Source organism: Balaenoptera acutorostrata, chromosome 4 (genome assembly GCF_949987535.1).
Source record: "Balaenoptera acutorostrata chromosome 4, mBalAcu1.1, whole genome shotgun sequence".
NCBI classification, from domain to species: Eukaryota; Metazoa; Chordata; class Mammalia; order Artiodactyla; family Balaenopteridae; genus Balaenoptera; species Balaenoptera acutorostrata.
The window spans coordinates 80,424,983-80,446,973 of NC_080067.1; the positions used below are offsets into that span (position 1 = coordinate 80,424,983).

The 21,991-nt window shown below is 47.0% G+C and overlaps 1 protein-coding gene across 3 annotated transcripts in view; it reads left to right on the top strand.

Moving 5' to 3' along the window:
* Positions 1-21,991, top strand: part of SLC12A8 (solute carrier family 12 member 8) — a 143,196-nt gene that overhangs the window by 88,139 nt on the left and 33,066 nt on the right. For all 3 annotated transcript variants that reach the window (XM_007182778.3, XM_007182781.3, XM_057545957.1), the window contains 2 exons: positions 14,037-14,124; positions 15,724-15,811. In XM_007182778.3, coding sequence (XP_007182840.1) covers positions 14,037-14,124; positions 15,724-15,811 — 176 coding nt within the window. The remainder of the gene's footprint in view (positions 1-14,036; positions 14,125-15,723; positions 15,812-21,991) is intronic.

Sequence of the window (21,991 nt, forward strand, 5' to 3'; positions counted from 1 at the left end):
CTGCCTTCCTCCATAGAGAAAGGAGGAAAAGCTACTAGATTGTTGAAAATTTTAAAAACTGTCCGTATCGAATGTGGGCAAGGATTCAGAGAAGCTGGAACTCGCATACACTGCTGACGGGAATGTAAAATGGCACAACCATTTTGGAAGATGGTTTGACAGTTTCTTAAAAACCAAACATATACCATTCCACTTCTAGTTATCTCCTACCGAGGAACAAAAACGTGTATCCATATAAAGACTTGTATATGAAAGTTCAAAGCAACTTAGTTTGTAATAGTCCCAAACTGGAAACAACTCAAATATTCATCAGCAGGTGAATGGAGAGACAAGTTATGGTATCACCGTGCAATATAAAACTACTCAGCAATTAGAAAAAATGAACTATTGATAACCTGTGACAACATAGATGAATCTCAAAATAATTATGCTGTGTGAAGTCAGACAAAAACGAGTACCTTTTTTAAAAGGTTAAAAGTATATAAAAATCCATTTATAGAAAATTCTAGAAAATGCAAACTTTAGTAACAGAAAGCAGGTCAGTGAATGTCTGGGAATAGGGGTGAGAGGAGCAGGAGGGAGGGCAAGCAGATTTCGGGGGATGAAAAAATGTGTTTCTGACCGTGGTGATGATCTCACAGATGTGTTCATGTCAAACTTTTCAGATTGTTACACTTTAAACGTGCAGCTTATTGTACATTAGTTATACCTCAGTAAAACTGTTAAAATGAAAAAAACATATTAATGACTTTAATCACCTTTAACAACTTTCCTGAACCCCGCTTCTCCCTCTAGCAGCGGCCCCTTTCTGCCCTCAGCACAGCCACCCACCAGTCTTTGCCCTCCCGACTCCGTTTTCCTGCCTCCTGCTCGTCCACTCTCTCCTTTTGCAATTCCAGGCCTGTCTCTCCAGTGAAATGATTCTTTCCAAAGTCATTAGTGGCTTCTACGTCACTCAGTTCAGTGGGCATTTGCAGTCCCTCGGTGTGTTTGACCTCTCGGCTGCGTCCCACTTTCTCCTTCTTTTCTCGTGCCTTCTTCTCCTCGTCTCTCTCCTGCCTCTCTGACCTGCTTTCTAGGGGCATCCTCTTCTGCCTGCCCATTAAATGTTGGTTTTCGTCAGCCCGTGCCTAGGCCCCCCTCTCTTCTTTCTCTACTCTTTCCCTTGGGATCGCATCCGTGTCCATTGTTCAGGGACCACACCCAAAGCTGACGACTCCCAGATTTACACCCCCAGCCCAGACTTCTCTAAGCTTCACGTCATATATTCAAGTGCCTACGTGACATCTTCTGTTGGTATCTCAAACCCAGCATGTTCAGAACCCAACCCATCCCACCTACCCGCCAACTGGTTCTTCTCTACTCCTGAGCTCAGGAATGGCACCTGCATCCCCGCAGTTGCTCAAGCTGGTAATGGGGGTTACTCCTGACTCCTTCTTCTTCCTTACCAGTACCCTCCAAGTTCTGTCAGTTTTACCTCCTAAACTTACCTGCCTATACCTCCTGCTTCTCTCCATCTCTACCACCTGACCACACTGGTCCAAGCTTCATCCCTTACCTGGTTGATTGCAGTGGCTCTGACCTGTCCCCTCTTGAGGCTTGGTCACAGGTATGAGGCTGGAGCTAGGCCTTGGTAGTGGCAGGTAGAATCCTGTTCTACAAATCCAGGTGTGCCAGAAATAGTGCATTTCTTTCACCTTAATGAAATGGAAAGAGAGTCAGTTTCTGACTCTAAGCCTTCATTCTGCCAGGATGACAAAACTGATGTCAGTCATTCATCATGCCTCCGCCTTGCCCTGTCATTCTGTTTCAGGATCTCAGGGTCTTACCAAGTACCAAGGCATGTTAGGGGGCCCTGGCTATTCATCATCTGTGCACAAGAACCAGGCCCTCCTATTGTCCTGTCTGCAGATCCCTTCGGGTTTATGCTCTCTGCTGCTTCTGAGCCACTTTTGGGGACTGGAAATCTGCTGAGCCTGGGAACCCTATGCTTAGAGTCTGTGTACTTCTCAGACCCTCCTTTCTGTGGTCTTGCTGGATCCCCACCAGTGCTGCCAGGGAGTAGGCCCCAGGTCCCCGTTGTTCCAGATCTCGTGGGCCTTTCTCTTCCTGCCCCAGCTTGAGAGGCAGTCTTCTGTTCTAATACGGACGGGGGACAGTGCCGTCCAGGGCCAGCTTCGTGAGCATGGATTTACGCATTCACACTGGGCCCCAGGCTTGGAAGGGCCACACACTTGGTTTAATGCTTTGCTGTTGCTAAAATTCTTAATAGTTTTTGAACAACGTACCCTACATTTTTATTTGTGCTGGGCCCTGCAAACTATGTAGCAAATTGGTTTTGTCCCCGCAGGCTCTCCCCAGTCTTTCTGCAGCTTCTTTTCTGCTTCCTCAATCCTCGGAAATCTCCTAAGGGCTCAGGCCTTTGAGAAACAGAACCCAAAACAGTGTGCAGGCAAATTCTACTTCTCCCCTGCTGCATATTTCCTCCAAGGCAATAAAATAAAGGTCAGGTTCCTTTTGAATGGACAAAAAAGGGAAGGGGAAAATCAAAAAGAGGAAAAATTTTAAAAGTTAACATCTGAAAATATCTTCTGGCCCCTCCCACTCCCCACCCCCGCTACCCCGATCTTCGTCCCCCTCCCGCTTCCCACCTGAGTGTTTGTTTCCTTAGGCCTGGCAGTGAGTCCTGATGCCAAGTCAAAAGCCCATGCTTGCAGGCGCCAGGTTAGCAGTTCCACCTGAGGCAGGGCTGTGGGCCTTCAAGGCAGGCAGGACCACCAGGAGGCTGCCTCAGGCATGTGACCCTGCCGGCCCCGCTCCGTGCTGCTCCCTTGGCTTCCCTCCTTTGCCTCTCCAGGCCCTGCATCTTGTCAGAGAGGGGATGCCTGGAGTGAGAGAGGGGCAGGGGTGGCTAGCCTCCCCTCTGGTACTTCTCCCTCCGTTAAGGAATTAGCAGTGGCTCGAGGTTGGAAGATGCCACCCAGGAGCCCAGAATTTGAGCTGGACTAACATTTGAGATCAGCTAGTCCAGCGACTCGCAACTTTTCGTCTTTGAATCCATATTCATTTTTGATAATCACTAAAACCCTCACTACCCTGGAAATTCTGATGTGCCTCGCTGGATCAGAGAGGGGTATCTTGGTCCTTTGTTCGAGAAAGATTGCTACCTAAGAATATTAGCCAAGTTTCTTTATTTTCTGTGGTTTAAATTACGAAAATATTGTTTTGTAATATTCCAAATATAAAATTATAATATTGAACAAACTGTCTACACAGGTCTCTTTTACCCCAGCCCTCTTAGGGCATGTGCTTTACTGTCCCTCCCATCCCCCCTGGCCCAACCAGGTTGAGAATCACTGAGCTGATCCTTTGTTTGACCAACTGGGAAAGGAGGAGCACAGAGGAGTTTATGAAGGATTGAGGAAGGTCACCCAGCTTTAGTGACCGGAGTTGGGTCACCATCCCTCTGTGGAGGGTTGCCTTTCCTGGCTCTCTCTCTTTTGCAGGGGCCCCAGTGTAAACACAGTAGACAGGACAGGCAATTTGTATCACTTGGCTTTCCCCTGGCAGATGTTCCATTAAGCTATGAAAAGCATGGATGATTGGCAGTTTCCATGGTGATGGATTTGCCAAGGCTTAGCTCTGAGTGAGTCATGGCTGGGGCTCCCTCCAACGCCATCCTTTTCTGGAACAAGAGAACCTCCAGGCTGTGGAGAGGGGAGAGGAGTTTGGAAGAACAAACACTTTCCAGTGCCCCCACCCTGCATCCTCATCTCTGGCCAGCAGCATGTTATTTAGGTTACTTTAGAGATTTTATCCCAAGGGCAGGAGACATCCTGGGAAGAGCAGCTGAAGCCTAGGTTTCGGTGGCTCCTCTGGATTTATGAAACGAGGTCTCCTGTCCCATCCTCCTCACTGCACGCCACCACACCCTGTGGTGATGGCTGCAGGGTGGGGCCAGGGCCTTGGAGTAGACTCTGCGTGTGCTTTGTTTCTGATAGCACTCTCCTTCTCCGAGCTACACCACCAAACTTTCTCTGAAAAACAAACATCTCTCCCTGCAGGGTTTTCACAGACACACATAGGCAGCCACTCTGGGGATCCAGGACCACAGTACATGGAGGAACTAGGAAATGGAAATTCACTGGGAATAATACCATTGTGTGAAGTCATGTAACCCCTGTTCCCAAATCTCAGGCTCTTACTGGAAGGGATAAGGGCCTCTTGTGGTTGACCACACCCAGCATAAAAATGTAGCAGGGAAACCAGCAGCCTTTGCCAGAACGTCCAGGTTACCTCCGTGGTCAAGAGCCCTGCTGTTTCTGTGACGTCCTTTGACCTCCCTGGACCTGATTCTACCCACCCCCCACCTGCCGCCGCACCCCCCCCGCCCCCGCCACCCCGAGAGGCTCTGGAGTCTGCTGTGCTGGCGTCTTGGGTTGGCCGGCTCTCTCCAGGACCCTTAGCTCAGCCCACATCCCCCCTCCCGGGGTATCCCCAGGTCTCCTCCTAAGTTATGTGTCTGTGGGTGAGAGAACAGGGACCTGCTCGGCCACAACCGGGTCCTGTTTTAAGGAAGAGAGCCCCAAGTAAGGACACCCTGAAGATGGGGCTCACCCTGCTGCACTCTGATGGACTTGTGAGCAGGAACAGGAGAAAAAGAAGCTTTATAATTATTATACGTGTTTATTTTTGTAGTTTCATTTATAGAATTAATGTATAATTTTATCAAAATTATTACAATGTCTATAATAATTATTATCATTGCAATAGCCTACACTATCAGGCACTGTGCTGAGCACTTTACAGTCTTTTGTTTAAACCTCACCATGGCTCCACTGCTTCTATCAGATGCAGAGTTACCACGAAGCTAATGAAGCCCAGGCTTCAGGGTCCCTCGCTTGTGTGACCTCCTTCTAAAGCCCCACTCCTAATTTCATATTCATAATTTTGTATTTTTTTTTTAAAGTTTTAGGCCCCATAGACCCTGTATCCTTCCATAGGTTCTATTATTAATCCATTTTACAGATGAGGAAACAAAGACACAGAGAGGTGATTTCCCAAGGTCACCTGACAGAAGTGATGAACCCCGTCACTTCCCACGTGCTTTGGAGAGGCTGCTGGAAGCGAGGGCACATGTTTGTCTGGAGCTGCCCCTGACCCAGAAGCCAGCCAATCTTGCTGGAGCCCCAGTGTTTGCAGGTCCCGTTATTCCACACTGTCTGACTCAGCAGCATCTCTGAGGCATCGAGAGGGCGGGGTACCGACAAGTGCCGCCTCCAAGAACAGAGCAAAGAGGGCATGAAAGAGTCCCACCAGAACAGCTAAATAAACAAACCAGTCAGCTATGGAGAAGGAGTGGGGTTTTGGAAATCAGGTGGAAGGTAAGGACAGGCAGCCAGAGTCCTTCGGAGCCCAAGGGAGTTGTGAGTGAGGGACAGAGCCCATCTGCCCCCAGTGGACATTTGTTTAGCACCTTCCAGGTGAAAGGCACCGTGCTAGGCACCTTATAAATGTTCTTTCCAACTTTATGACAGTCCTGCGAGGTAAATCATCTTATCCCCGTTTGCAGGTGAGGAGACCAAGGCTCAGAGCCACGCTGCCTCCAAATAACAACAAAAGGTGGCGGATAAGGTTAAGTCACTTTAGTGCATGGATATTCTACCCTAATGAAAAAGAAAAATAAATTTATGAACTTAAAAAAGAAAAAAAAATAGGCAGCCGAGAAACAAGCTCTAAATGGAAAGAGAAAATGGAAGTTTTCTAAGGTCACAGATTTGGATCAAGAAGCTCCCAGGAGGAAGCTTGGAAGTTCCTTAAGAAAGAGTTAAGTGGTCCTTTAATGACCAACTAACAGAAACCAGAAAAGCCTAGAAAAAACGATTAGACTTTTTTTTTTCCTTACGAATTCTCATTTTCAGGATCAAAAAAGAAAATAGGGTGGGAGTGGGATTGTGATAATAGGCAACAGGTGAAGACTTTGATCTCTGTGCGCCATGGTTGGTGAAGGGGGTGGCGAGGAAAAGATGACCACTATTTCGCAGATGCTGGTAAGTGGTTAATTGACATTTATACTGGTTATTTTAATCAAGAGCTGATTTTAGAGATGTCTAAGGGGTCAGTTCCTCTCCTGGCCATCCATGTCTGTTGTCACAGACATCAGAGCCTGGGCGCCAAGCCCCAGTTCACCTGGTGCCACCTACCCACACCGTAAGCACCATGGCAATGCTCAGGAAGGTCTGGATGGCGCTGGAGGTTTAGCCTTCTCAACCCGGGCTGGTAAAGTGATGGCCAGTACCGTCACCCTCACGTGTTAAAGCTGAGACGGTGAGGATGTGCCAAAAGGCCTTAGGACTAGGGTGGACGAGCAAGTCAGAAGGCTTTACCCATATGAAGGAAGCTGTTTCCTAAGTCATAGGGAAACAAGGTGCAGCCCATGTCATCATCCTGATACAGGGCGAGGACGTGGTTTGGGGTAAAGCAATTAACTGCTTCCTGGAACTGGCAGTTCAAGACAAACGAGGAGGGGAAATAAATGCCCTGGACCAGGACAGACTAGTGATTCAGAACTGGTGACAGAAGTTCCTGTGAGTAAACTGATGCTGATTATAACTAAGTTCAACACTCTTGGGGGGGGGGGAGGGGTTACCCCAAATTAATCATGCAGTTACTCTGTTTTAAAAAGAAAAATCCAAAAAAAGCATGGGTGTTAGAAAGAAACGGAGAGACTGTATGATGTGGAGGAAGTAACACTGACTTGAGATCAGGAAACCTGAAGATGAGTTCTGCTGGTTCTGCAAGCAACTAGCTTGAAAACATGTGCAAAATCGCCTCCCCCTCTTTGGGACTCGGTTTCCTCATCTGTAAAATAGAAGGCTGGAGTCAGTGATCTCTAGGACACCTTCCAGCTTTAAGAATCATTGATTCTAAATAGCCACTTTAAAGAATTTTAGGAAGCCTGCCAAGAAGAGTGTAAAGATCAAATAGGAATTCCAAAATGGACACTTGACGTTTTCCAGACTGTGCTCCATGGAACACTAACAGTGAATAAAGTGTTTCATTTTTTTAAAAAGTGTTCAATGTCAAATAAGTTTTGGGAAATACTGTGTGCTACGTTTCTCTTCTTAGAGATGGACAATGAAAACCAGCATGTTATATGGTTAAGTCCAGCAGCAAGAATCTCTCTAATCTTGTTTAATCAATGTTTTCCCAACTCCCCCCACCCCCGCATGGAACCTTTTTTTGTTTTAGTGCCGTATTTATAAATATCTCTGGGAAATAGTATCTGTTCTACTACATGCCCCCAACCCCAAATCTAGCTCTAACATTAATAATAGTATTTTTAAATTGCACCAGAAGCAGAAAGAAAGCAAACTAGGGAATCTCTATAATAGTTGACAAGCATGGGTGAAAAAATATGAAATCCAAATAATTTTTCTAAATCTAACTGGCAAACAAGACATTTATCGTCCACTAGAACTAGAGATCATCTGCTCAAGAATCGTGTAGTCGTGCAAGGGCAAAATTCTGGGAGCCACAGTGTGCAAAACAATCTAACAGGTGTGCCCGGAACACCCACGGGAGTCACCCTGAGGCTTCCTGTCTGGAGTGCAAGGTGCCGCCATTTCCTTGTCTCTGGGGTTTTTTGTGTATAGTACTGGCTACTTATTTTCTGGCTTCTCTGTTTTGTCTCAGAAGCCGACTTCCTGGTTGTCTGGGTCGGACCCATTTCTGAGGGTGGCCTGTGTCAGGGTCAGCTGTCTCTGCTCCCACTGACCAGGATCCCCATGTACCCCACAGCAGGCCAGCTAGTGGGACCTCTGATCAAGGGCGGGGTCATTGACTGTGTAACGGATTGTGGTGGGGAGAAGAAAAGGGCGTTTGTTTGTTATGCATACAGAACCTGTTTGGAAGCGGGAAGCCATTAGGATTAATCAATCACTTTCCTAGACAGAAGCATCTATAGGAATGGAGTTCTCGTGGGTCCTCATTTCTTAACTTTTGTAAATGATGTGAAGGAAGGAGTACAGAATGACACGACAAACTATAGGAGGTACTAAAATGGCAAAGAGTAAATAGCAGTGTGTAATCTCACAAAGCTGAATGAATAAAATTGCATAAAATTGCCAGGGGCTTGGGGGCAGAATGAGGTCACTGCAGATGGTGGAAGCAATGTGGCCAGGCAGGTGAAACACCAGTAAACCTGGGGACAGGTGAGAACCTCGGAAAAACGGTCAGAATTTGGGAGGTCCAGAAAGGGGTGGTGTTAATGATTGAAGTTAGTGGGGCCTGGGAATCAGGTAAACATGGAGATCCGGCCGGGGTTGGCCTTGGTACCAGATTGTTCTGGCAGCAAGCAGTGGGGCCCTAGCCCTCAAGCAGAGCCTCGGTGACAGGACGTGGTCCCAGGAGCGCTGGTCAGAGTAAGGCAGGTCCTGGGCATTCCTCTTCTGATCCAAATAAGACCTGCACGTGATTAAAAAAAAAAATAGTGCAGAGGTGCTTATAACATAAAGCAGTAGTCTCTCATCCCCCTACTGCCACAACCCAAAGAGCCCCTCCATGGGGGCAACCATTTTTCATACTTTGGGAGCTAACTATGTTACCAAGCAATATGCCTATACCTGTAACCTGATTAACCAAAGTCAGACGTAATTTATTGACTCCATGCTAAGAAATAGAGAAGATTTAGCTTATTTACATGTTCCTCCATCCACTTCCCAATTTTTGATAGTTATATATATATATATTTTTTTAATTAATTAATTATTTTTTGGCTGTGTTGGGTCTTCGTTTCTGTGCGAGGGCTTTCTCTAGTTGCGGCGAGCGGGGGCCACTCTTCATCGCGGTGCGCGGGCCTCTCACTATCGCAGCCTCTCTTGTTGCGGAGCACAGGCTCCAGACGCGCAGGCTCAGTAGTTGTGGCTCACGGGCTTTGTTGCTCTGCGGCATGTGGGATATTCCCAGACCAGGGCTCGAACCCGTGTCCCCTGCATTGGCAGGCAGATTCTCAACCACTGCGCCACCAGGGAAGCCCGATAGTTATATTTTAATATTTAGTTCTTTTTTGATTGCCTTTACAACTTTAAATAATACTCTTGAATTTCTGTTATCAATTCTAGGCTACATCCCTTCACTCCTTATTGTTGGTATGGGAAATTAATATTCTGTGTTGTGTTTTAAGATTAATGTATTAGGGTCATATTTATTTTATGTGTAAAATATTTTTACAAGGAATGCTTTAGTTATCTTAAGGGAATCCCTAATTTTAAGGGAATCTGAATAATCCTTTTATATTTGTGTTTTAGAGCAATATCAGGGAAGCTGTAAGTTGATTATTAGCAGATGAATGGGCAAAATCTCATGAAAGCTGTAGTTTACAGCTTGAAGTGAACACAGTTTCACTCAAACACACACTCTACTAAAAATTTTTTTTTGTCTTAAGATTGCAAGTCAAAAGGCTTTGGAACTTCAAAGACAAACTTCAGTATTCTTGGAAATTTCTTGCTCGTTTTAGCAAACACTTAGAAACTCCCCTTTATGATGACAAGATACAGAATAAGTTATAGCATTAACTTAAAATTTATTGCAACTGATATATAAATATTTGCTAGCCGTTTCCTTATTGACCTAACAAATTTAATGGCTAACTCACCTTTCAGGTTTTCTTATTAAACTAATCGAAGCTTCTAACATTCAAGCCAGTCCTGAGTGAAGGTCATGGGACTTTTGTTTCCCACACTACTACAACAAAAATATAAGTGCCTTTTCTCTTTCCTCTACTTCTCTTCCCTCTTTTCATTTCCAAATAGCCATTAGCTATAGCTTTACTCTTACTTCGTCAAGGTAGATAATATTTGTATTCTACTTTGTAGCTATAGTTAAGTCCTCTGTGCTATGTCTATAGGTCAATCTTAGAAGCTAAAAAGCAATAAACATATATACTACTATGACTATGTAGCTGTTTACTGAAGACCAAAGTGGTGGGGTAGAATTCCATTTCCTTTACTGCTATTCTGATGTGGTCCTTGTGTCATTTAGGGGAGAATGTTCCGAATATCACAGCCAAATGGGTTAATTAAAAAAAAATTTTATTAGTTGTTTAAAATCATGTCATATTTTAGTTTGCTTCATGTTTAAGTGTTGACTTCCTTGTTCACTTTTCCTAGAGTTTCAATAAGCTTTTTTTTCTTGTTGCCAAAATATGCAGTCAGCATATTCTTAAAATAATTCATACTGTCCATTGTGTTGAATCCAGTTCCTATCCAGAGGCATCCCTACTGGGGCCTCCATTCTTCTGCTTCAATCCCTACTGGTTTCTCTGCTGTACAACTGTTATTCTGGGACTTTATAAGTTCCTGAGTTATTATCACTGCTTTCTGAATCATGTGTTTTTCTCCTTCACAGTTTATATCCTCATTTTGCTGGAGTAGTTGCTTTAGTATCTTCCTCAGAAACCATATGTGGGGACTTCCCTGGTGGTGCAGTGGTTAAGAATCCACCTGCCAATGCAGGGGGACACGGGTTCAATCCCTGGTCCGGGAAGATCCCACGTGCCACGGAGCAACTAAGCCCGTGCGCCACAACTACTGAGCCTGTGCTCTAGAGCCCATGCTCCGCAACAAGAGAAGCCACTGCAATGAGAAGCTTACGCACCACAGCGAAGAGTAGGCCACGCTTGCTGCAACTAGAAAAAGCCCGTGTGCAGCAATGAAGACCCAACGCAGCCAAAAATTAATTAATTAATTTAAAAAAAGAAAGAAACCATATGTGGGAGGTAAATTTTCTGAGCCCTTGTTAGCTTTACTTTCACTTAACTGGTTATCTGGCTGAAACTCTAGTTTCAAAATAGCTTTTCCTCAGAATTTAAAAATCAGTGCTCCATTGTTTTGTAGCATTCATGGTTGCTGATGAGAAGTCTGATGCCAGTCTAATTTTTGTTCCTTTGTAAGTGTTCAGTTTTTTTTTTTTTTTTTAAATTATGCTTGTTTTTTTTTTTTTTTTTTAATTTTATAGCTACTTTATTTATTTATTTATTTATTTTTGGCTGTGTTGGGTCTTCGGTTCGTGCGAGGGCTTTCTCTGGTTACGGCAAGTGGGGGCCACTCTTCATCGCGGTGCGGGGACCGCTCTTCATCGCGGTGCGCGGGCCCCTCACTATCGCGGCCCCTCCCGTTGCGGGGCACAGGCTCCAGACGCGCAGGCTCAGTAGCTGTGGCTCACGGGCCCAGTTGCTCCGTGGCATGTGGGATCTTCCCAGACCAGGGCTCGAACCCGTGTCCCCTGCATTAGCAGGCAGATTCTCAACCACTGCGCCACCAGGGAAGCCCCAGTTTTTATCTTTGGAAACATTTAGGATTTCTCCTGAAATTGCACAATGATGCATTTAGGTGTGGACTTCTTTGTTGTTGTTTACTTTATGGGATATTTCAACATAGAGACTTTTGTCTGCCTCAGTTTGAAGACATTTATTTCTATTGTTTACCTGGTTATTTTCTTTTATTTTCTCTGTTCTCTCTTTCTGGACCTCCTGTTAGTTGGATGTTGTAACGCCAAGATTTCTCCTCTATTTCTCCTATTCTTTGCTCAAAATTTCTACCCCTTTATTTTTCTGTTCTAAATTCTGGGGTATTTACTTAACTTTATCTTCTAGATCTTCCACTGCATTTTTTTGTTTTAGTGATCATGTTTTTAGTTTCCAAAACTTCTTTCTTGTTCTTAGATTATTTTTTGTTTTTCATAGCATCTCACTTTATAGGTAGAATATTCTTCTTGGATGTGTCTGGGGCCACTAATTAGTGTTTTCTTCAAAGTTCTCTTCTGGGTCCTGATTTATATGTTTCTTCCAGCCCAGGTTGTTCTGTTTTTAATCATGCATGTATTTGTGTATTTGTTGCTGGTTTTTGTTACACTCTTGGCGATCTTTGGTTGCTGGTGTGGATCCCCTGTTATAGTGTATGTGGGTCTGTCTCCCTGATGGGGTTCTTCCTTCATGGGAGAGCTGACTGCAGCACATTTGTGGGTGTGGCTGGCTCTTGAGGAGGGCTTCATTTGGCGTGTGAACATCCACACTAGCAGCCCTGGTTTTCCTTGGGCAGTTTATTTAGATCTTCTAGAGAAACATTCCAAGGCTTTCTTTTCCTTCCCTTTTACTCTGTATCATTTTCTCTATTTTCTATGTTCGAGACATTTGTAGAAACTTTTCATCTACTTAAGGCTCCCCCTCCTAATCCTCTTTGCTTATAGGCATGTATCCATTTTTCCCCTTAACTACCCTTTTAATAGGATCTTGGGAGGGAGGGGAACGAGAAGAAAGAAAATGTGCCTAGCATGCTATTTTAAACAAAAAGACCTTTAAGAATTACTTTTCCCTTATTTCAAAATGATCACTATAGAAAATTAAGAAAGTAGAGATAGACAATAAAATAGAAAATGATCTGTTTTTCCATCACCCAGCAATAACATTGTTAAGATTTTGAAACATGTTCTATTTCCTTTTTCATTTTTCTACACATCTATTTATTTGTTTTTTTCTTTTATAACAATAGCATCCTACCATATGTCCTGCTTTAGAATATGCCTCTGAAATTGAAACAATAGCTTTGAAATCTCTTTTCATGTCACAACATATCCCTGACAATAATGGTGACCTGGTATTTACTGAAAGATGTATCATCACTTACTTAGCCAATCCTCTATTTTTAGACATTAGGTTGTTTATAATTTTCACTATTATAAACAAGCATTTATAAACATTTTTGGATAAATCGTTACTCATATCCTTGACTGTTTACTTAGGATACAACCCTAGTAGTGGAATTGCTGCGTCAAAGTTTATGCAGGTCCCCGCCTTGGTCCAACATTCACAGTACTCTTTGAAATAGCTCTGCTTTAACTTTCTGGGCCCAAACTTTCACTTCACTCCACTGCACTTGAGTTCTCTCAAGCATTATAGCAAGGGCGTTAAGAGTACAATTTTTGGAATCACACAGACCAGGGTTGAATCTTAGCTTTGCCACTTGCTAAATGTGTGTAGGCTATTTTAATTAACCTCTTTGAGCACTAGTTTCCTTTTCTATAAAATTGGGGAAGTAATTCTACTTTTCTGATGTGGTTGTTGTGAGGATTAAACAAGATAAAAAATGCATGAAAAGTGCTTAACACAGGCTCTGTCAGGTTCAAAGGGTTCATAAATCTGTAATGACGGGGTTAGACCCATTCCTCTCCCTAAGCCCTTGCGAATCTTCCTTCAAGGCCACATTGAAGATGCACCCACTCCTGTGGGCTTGTAGAGCACATGTGGGCTGGACCCACATGTGATGTTCAGAACACATTGTCTTGTTGGTTTCCTGTGTGTGTGTGTTTGGACTGAAACGATGTCCTCACCATCCCGCACTGTGCTGTCCCTCCTTATTTTGACTAACTAACTGCTTTTCATGAGTGTTCGTGGGGAATAGAGTCCATGATGAAAAGGAGCTTGCCACTCAGTGTTGGTAGCGTCAGGATGGTTCTTTGGAGTTTGTTTAGAGCCTTTTGGCCGCTCAGGAGCTTTGAACATGGTAGCTGGCTCTGAATATTGGTTGAGACCTGCCCCTGGGACCCCTGAACCCCAGTGTAGTCTGTGGGCAGCAGAGGAAGGGAACTCTGCTGAGCAGGCAGTGGTGGGCACTTTGCTAAGGCTGAGCCTCTCCTGGATGTTGTCCATCTGGAAAGCAGAGCTCAGAGCTCAGCATGTGGCCTTGGGACCTTTGTGTGGCCTGCCAGACGCCTCCCTGGCCCTCATTACTTTGCACTGAGCCATAAGATGCTTTTGTAGCCAACAGGGCTTTCCTTCCAAACTCACCCAACCCACAAAGGTCCCTTTCATGCCTCGAGGATGCCTCCCCAGTTGCCAGGGGAGATTGAGAAGTACAGTTTGCAGAGCTGCATATGGGAGGGCTTGCCCTGGGATCCCTTCCAGGAGAGGGCCCCGAGGAGGGGCAGATGATTCGTGGAGTGTGCAGCTCACCCTTCTCTCCCATCTGGGTGTCTTTCAGGAGTCATGGCCGGCTTCAACATGGGGGGCGACCTCAGGGAACCTGCTGCCAGCATCCCCCTGGGCTCCCTAGCAGCTGTTGGCATCTCGTAAGTTCCCCTCGTGGCAATCAGCTGGAGAGAGGGAGAGAGAACCCCAGGCAAAAGAGGGGATTGCTCCTTTTGTTCTAAGAGTGCCCCAACTGTGACCTATCTATTCTATATTCCAATCCTCCTTTTAACACTCAGCCAGCTGGAAAATTCACATCTGGTGGGTTCAGACGATTGCCCTTTCCTACTCGCTGCCTGGGAATGCAGCACGGAGGAGGGTTGTTAACCAAGATGAAATCCTTTCTTTCCTTTTTCCTCAGACTCCTGTCCCTCCCCCTCCCCCACCCCCATTTTGAACTTGGGCATTTTGTAACCGTTGAGTTTCCAGGGTCATTGCAGGGAATATAAAGAGGAAGAATTTTGCGATCAGACAGACTACGATTTGCATCCCAGCCCTGCCGCTGATTGGCTGTGTGACTTCAGGCAATTTACTTAGCTTTCTGAGCCTCCTTTTTCTTCTCTGTAAAATGGAGGTAATGAGAGCATGTGTGCCCCATAGATTGTGGAGGAGGTGCTGTGTGACAGCACGTAGTAGGGACTCAGAGGCTGACTCTCCTCTTCCCCCGGCTCGCCTCCCTGGCGCTGCCCCAAGGCTGTCAGGCGTCCCTGTTTTAGTTCGTACTCTGCCACCCACGCAAGCAGGCTGGGTGCCTTGGGTCTGTTTCTGACCTTCTAGAATCTTCTGTTTTCTCTCTGTACACGGGAAGAAGCTCCTCTGCCTTCACTGGGTAGGCGTGAAAGGTAATGAGATCCCAGACATGACAAGGGCCCAAGAGGGTTAAAGTGCCTGTATTATTTTAACTGTGATGTTTTAAACAATATTACTGTGTCTGTTTCACCGATGCTGAGTTTGCTTTTAGCTTGTCATGATGGCACTGTTGCTTCTAGCCAGGTACACAGCACCTGTCTCTATTTTGCGCTAAATAAGGTGATCTCGTCGGGAAGAAAATGAGGCTGACAGAGAGAAGGTTGGGTGTCAGGCAGGAAGGGAAAGAAAGAGCCCTGTCTCGGTTTTGGGCACAGCTGGGAGGTCCCGGGAGGAGCCTTTAGCCCATCCTCCCGCTGTCCAGATGGGGATGAGGGCACAGGGATCATGTGACTTGATCGAGGTCACAGGGCTTCTGAGGGCAGAGCCAGGTCCCTGCTGGCCTTTCACATTCGACTTGGCTCTCTGTCACCTGGGGGCCAAGGAACAGCAGGACTCCGAGGCCTGAAAGATGATCAGCTTGTTCTGCTGCAGGATAATGGGGTGCAGGGCTGCCAGTCAGCCCCGGCCTGCATCCTGGCCACCTAGAGGCCTGGTGGGCCGCTGCTCACCCCCAGCAATCTCTGTGATGTAAGAAAGAGGCAAAACAATGATACGTTTATATATGTGTGTGTGTGTGTTTGTGTGTGTGTCTATATATATAGAATATGCTAGAGGAGAAAAAGTACTGGAAGTGTCCCCCAGACAAGCTGGGGAGGCTTCATGATGGGCCTTTCTCTGTCCTCTGGGACAGGTCTCCTCGGGAACCCGTAGGCTGGGTGGGGTGGGGTGGGTTGGGACGGGGTTGGGCAAGGGCAGGTGGCAGCTCTGCTCCGCTCTTGGGTTTCTTGCAGGTGGTTTCTGTACATCGTCTTTGTCCTCCTGCTGGGCGCCATCTGCACCCGAGGGGCCCTGCGCTATGACTTCCTGATAGCAGAAAAGGTGGGTGAGTCCTGCACTGCCCGACAGGCTCAGGCTGCGGGTCATTGGTCGGCTCTGAGCAGCAGTGGCTGCCTCCCCCTTGCAGCCCTGCCTGGGGATCCACGTAGTCTGGGCTCAGGACTGAAGTACGGCGGCCAAAACCATGGGGAAGATACAGGTCCTTCGTATGGATCCCTAGACCCGGGTAACAACACCTGAAAAGGCACATGCATGCAGGTGCTAAGTAATGGGGACACAAGCATCCCTTCATGTCGAAAATCAGGGCGGAAACAAACAATCTTGTCCCCCGAAATCCCCAGCTCCAACAGCCCTTCATTTTTGCTGGTAGCCTCCCCTTCCACCACAAGCAGGAAGTGCTACTTGCAGGAAACAGGTAAGAAGGAGGAGGCTGATGGATGGAAAAGAGGGTGGCAAGGTGGAGGCAGATGGCGGAAGCCCAGCGCCAAGGTGAAGGGCGGTGAGAGGCAGGGCTGGAGGCCCCTTGTCCCCTCGGGCTCCCCAGGGAGGTGGCCCCGGCTGGATTTGGCTGCAGTATCTTTGTTTCCTGAGCCCTGCACCCTGCCCGCAGAAGATTAGCGAATTCCTGATGTTCCACAGCAGCCCCATAACAGGCTGGAGGTCATGTGACAGTCAAGGACACTCACTTGGCATCTCTAGAACCCAGGAGAATAAGACTTCCACACATTCTTCTGGAAATCCCCAAAAACTCCTATCTTCCCTTCAGTTCCCGGGGGGGGGAGGTGGGCCCTGAGATTGCTGTCATGTATCAGAGAGATGCACCAGGCTAGGGAGGTCTTCTCACTCAGTTAACTCCTGAGTGTCACTGCTCATATGTAGGAGAAAGTACCCTTTTCTCTGGTGTGAGGCTTTGCGAAGCAGCCTTGCAGATACGTGGAGGGGCACTGCTTGGGGCAACCTGGGGCCGGAAACTCTGGACTTACATTTTACAGCTACGTTTGGGCTTGATTTTCACGTTACCACAGGTTTCTTTTTCAGGCATGTAGACGCCGGTGTCAAGGTGATATTTGTTTTTGGGGGATGGGGGGGTCTTGGCCTTACCGTGTAAGCAGGTTTTAAAAGGCGGAGCAGTTCGGGTAGTGAGAGCGCTGACACCCACCTCCCAGGGCCCAAGGTCTTAGACCCCCCCCAGGCAAGCAAGGTTTACTCTCGGGAGGAATCAACATCAGCTTCCCCCATTTATACCTCCGTGCTCGCTGCCATCTTGCGTTTCATCTCCCAGGGGCCTCTTCTCTAACTGTGGAAGGAAAAGCTTGGCCGCAGTCAGAGGGATTAAAGGCCTCCAGGAGCAGCTGGGCCTTGGCCCGAGGGAGCTGCTGGCTGCTGTCTGCACCGTGCCAGTGGCCAGCTAGCTCTGCCCCTTCACGAGCCGGTTCTTCCTCGTGGATTCCCCCACGGAGGCCCCTTAACCACCAGAGACTCTAATCTGGATGGAGGGAGGCCAGTGATCCCTGGGCGGGGTCTCCTTTCTCCGCTCCTTCCCCTGCTTTGCAGGGAAGCTAAGAGCGGGTGTGTGGGAGCATGGGCAGCCTGTGTCCGAGGAAGGCCACAACGGCAAGCGAGTAAGAACGTCTCCACGGACAGCGCAGGGGAGACTTCGTGGGTGGAGATTCCACCACTAATAATAGACTCGTGAATGGGGTCAGGGAGGGGGTGGAGTTTGTTTGAAATGCCACCTGTCCCAGGCACTAAAACAGCTAGGCAGGCAAGCCCTTCTGGGGTTGGGGACACCTGCCAAACCATGCCTGGCAAATGCGTGTGGGAATGTCACTATGCGCATACCGGGTGAGAGGTGGACAGTTGGTTTTTGGAGAGGACAGGAGACTGTTTCCCGGAACAGGCTGTTGTAAAACCTATGAAAGAAAGAAAAGATAGTGTTCTTGATTGTCAGTAGCAAGCAGGGGCCAGCGCAGCAAGTGAGGGAAGAGACGGAACCAGCCAGGGCAGCTCCACAACAGCAGCGCCCTGATGCGCTGCCCCCTGTGGTCCCCCTACAAAGGGGACCATGTGGGATTTCCCCCCCAAAGCCATGAAACCCGGCTTTTCTCCTTTCTTGCCCTTCAGCATCCCTCCTTGGGACTGACCAGGCTGCAGTAGCAGGGACTATACTTGGGCAGTAAGTTGGGCCACAGACAGTTGTACTCAGGGCACCTGGAGGATGGGAGGGTGCAGCACGAGAGGCTGGCAGGTACAGGTGTGGCCTCCTCACGCGGTCCCTTGACACAACCTGCCACCCTGATGTGGTTTTAATAAGCTGCTCACCTCTCCCTCACGTCTCAGCTGTGGCCTGGGTTCTGAGCTGGCCCCTCTCTGAGCTCTCCTGGGCCCGAGGAAGCAAGGCCTCTTCCGACTGGTCTGTGTGCCCCGAGGGCTGGGCACGGACCTCCTCCAGCATCCTGCCCCTTGGCGTTCCTTCTCATGAAGCTCCTCTGAGCACGTCCCTCTCTTTCTCGCGAGCTTTTTCTGCCAGAACAATTATCTTCAGTGGCCGCTGGCTGCCCTGGATTCCTTTCCACTGACCTGCAGCTGGTCAGTTCATCTGTTTCTTGCTGGGTTTCCTGCAGCTTCTCTGATCTATTTCTAATTATTTGGCTTCCCAGCCCATGGTTTCTCTCAGAAGTTTCTTTTCACTTTATATCCCTACCCCAGAGGAACTTTTTCCTGGATGTTGGGTGTCAGTCTCACTAATGTTACACTTTCTAAAAAACCCTGAGTACGTCAAGGTGGCTCTGAGGTAGTCTGTGTAAAGCACAATACCTGGTGCATAGTAGGTGCTTATTACATTTTGACTCCCTACACACTCCTTGTGGGGATTCCCTTACAGATAGGACACATTTTGGGGTGGGGACATTTTTTCCTATGAATCCACATGTTTAACTGAATAGGAAAAGCCCCGAAAGCGTCAATTCCAATGTTATTCGGTTATAGAAAAAGGAGTTGTATAAAGAGCAGGTATTAGTAGGGGTAAAATTAAATAGATTGAATAATTTTTTCAGAATAAACTTGTATGCAGCCCAAGAAAAAATGTTTATTACACATCAAAAAGACCAAGTATTTTAGGAGCCCTGAGGCTTGCTAACTAGCAAAATAAGAACAGACTAAGTAGGAACAGTATGCTCAAAGCATGTTTGTGAAACATGGGGTATCCTGCGGGGAAAACTCTCATCACCCTTGGATTAGACAGTCACTGCTTCCCACGTTCACAAGCTATGCCTGGGAAGTCGGGGTGAGGCAGGGCTCGTGGCTGGGGGGGTTGAGCCCAGCCCAGCATCCGCCGCCCAGCCCCGCCTGCCTGTCCTCTGCTCTCCATCATGGACACAGCTCTGCCTCTCAGGAAGTGAAGCCAACTTTGTTTCCTTCTGGAAAGTGTCTATCAAGTGAGAGAGAAAACTTGCCTGAAAGTTGTGACATTGGTCAACTCCTGGAATGAGGACAGTATTAGAAAACTCATGTCTCCAGAAAGAGGGAACTGCTGAGGCATCGCCATAGTCGTACATTTGGGATCGTACAGGTGTCAGGATGTACTCCTCAGTAATGTCAAGGGGCCACAGGAATTAGGTGAGGCAGAGTGAGTACCTTGGAAATGACTTTAAATTCAGTCCTTCAAGAGAAGAGAGCAGCCAGTAGGTTGGTGGGCTCTCTCAATGACTGGAGCTTTAATGGGAGCTGGGATCAAATACCAAGAGCAGAGAGACGAATTAATGATTTTCATCAGTAGTTACGAAAAGAGAAATTAGGGTAGTTCACACCCCAGATAATATTTTAGAAAGACAGCTTTTTGTGGTGACTCACACCGGTGGATGACAGAAGGGCACATTTTACTTTTTCCTGAAGAACTGTTGACACACATCTGCTCAAATAGATTCTTACTTCCACCTCCACTGGCACAGGTAACAAGTTTACAGCCGCATATAAATAGAGAAAATGATTACATTCTACGCGGCTGGGAGCAAAGCTGTGGAGTTTACTGTTGTACCTGTAAAACCTTGCCCTATGCCAGGTATCTACGCGGTCCTCAGGAAATGCTCCCTACATGGGTGGATGGATGAGAGAAAGGAAGGGGCAGGACTCAGGTGGGAGAGAGAGAGAGAGAGAATGGAGTTGCTATAATATATCCAACCACGAGGACCAACATTTCATTTATTTTTCAGAAAATTGACTGAATAACAGTTTTATATAAAAGAGTGGCAAGTGAGCAGGCCATTCTAAACACAATTGACAAACTGGACATAAGTCCACAATTGACACCTGGACAGTTGTCCCTCTGGCCCTCAGCCCCAGGGCTCTGCAGGGATCCTGGGGAGGCTGGCCAGGATGGAGGTCACCATATCACAATCTCATGTTGCCAGAGACTTCCTCTGGTCAGTTCCATCACTGAAGGATGCCAGCCTGGGTGGTCTTCTTCCCACTCATGTCCACTGCAAATGGGCAGGCTATAAATGAAAAAGAATTATTTTTACATATTTATTTATTTATTTGTTTTTATTATTATTACTTTTTTGTCTGTGTCGGGTCTTAGTTGTGGCACGCAGGCTCCAGAGCACGTGGGCTTATCAGTTGCAGCACGCAGACTCTGGTTGTGTCATGCAGGCTCCAGAGTGTGTGGGCTCTGTAGTTGCGGCACGTGGGCTCTCTGGTTGTGGCGTGCAGGCTTAGTTGCCCTGTAGCATGTGGGATCTTAGTTCCCCCGACCAGGGGTTGAACCGGTGTCCCCTGCATTGCAAGACTGAGTCTTAATCACTGTGGACCACCAGGGAAGTCCCTGAAAAAGAATTTTTTTAAAAAAATTATTTATTTATTTTTGGCTGCGTTGAGTGTTTGTTGCTACGTGTGGGCTTTCTCTAGTTGTGAGCGGGGGCTACTCTTTGTTGCAGTGTGCAGGCTTCTTATTGCGGTGGCTTCTCTTGTTGCGGAGCACGGTCTCTAGGCACGCGGGCTTCAGTAGTTGTGGCACACGGGCTCAGTTGTTGTGGCTCGCGGGCTCTAGAGCGCAAGCTCGGTAGTTGTGGTGCACAGGCTTAGTTGCTCCACGGCATGTGGGATCTTCCCGGGCCAGGGCTCGAGCCCGTGTCCCCTGCATTGGCAAGCGGATTCCTAACCACTGTACCACCAGGGAAGTCCCAAGAATTTTTTTTTAAACTCAAATGTATATAACCTTTTGGATAAGAAGCAGTAAAATTTCTGCAAGGAAATACCACGCCTGCCTGTGCTGGAGAATTCTCTGAGGGGAGGATGCAGTGAAGACAGTGTACCATGCCCAGTGGCTTTCACCCTCACTGCACATTAGAATCACTGGAGGCCTTTTGAAAAATCAACCATGTCTGTGTCCCATATACTAATTAAAGCAGAATTTCTGGGGGTGACTCGTGTATAGCCAGAGTGTAGAACTACTAGGTCAGATTTTCAAAAAAAAGCTTTTGATAAAATTTCATCACAGAGTCCATTAAAAAAAAAAAAAAGTCAACAGACAGAGAAGACAGAAACAAAGGTTACAGATGAATGATTGTATCTCAGGATGGATCAGGGATTGATACTGGGACCAGATTATTTGACAATTTTATAAGACATCCAGGGCACGAGTCACAGTGAAGTCGTGAAGCTTTATGACTTCAGCGGGCATTTGCTGAACCCTGTGTGCCAGACTCAGTTAGGTGTGGCAGGGAGGGGCCAAGATGCATGAGACTCAGGAGTTTATGGCATGCTGGCAAGATGGGCTGTGAGCGTAATTAACTGTACCACAGGGTAGGAAATAACATGCCATTGGAGCATACAAATAAAGTGAGGGAAACGTTAGATGACGTTAATTTCTTCTAGTAGTAAAGTGGTAAGAAGGGTGTGAGTGGGATAGTCATAAGATACCCATGACATTGAAGAAAAGAGGAGAGATTCATTGGGGATGAAGATGAGGTCATGCATTTAGGGAGAAGTCATCCACACTGAATTAAGGAAAATGTAGGCTCTATAGTGGACCTTAGTCTTGTCCATCAAACTTCTGTCCTCCCTGACCATTTGGGGGTTATTCCCCCTGTGTGAGATCTTGAAGGGAGTGAGCCCCATTTAATATTGTAGGAGTCCAAATGACCAGACTCTCACTTGCCTGTCCCTCTGTGGCCCTGGTAGGGCATGTGACTGAGGCTGGACCCATCAGATGCTCCAAATGTA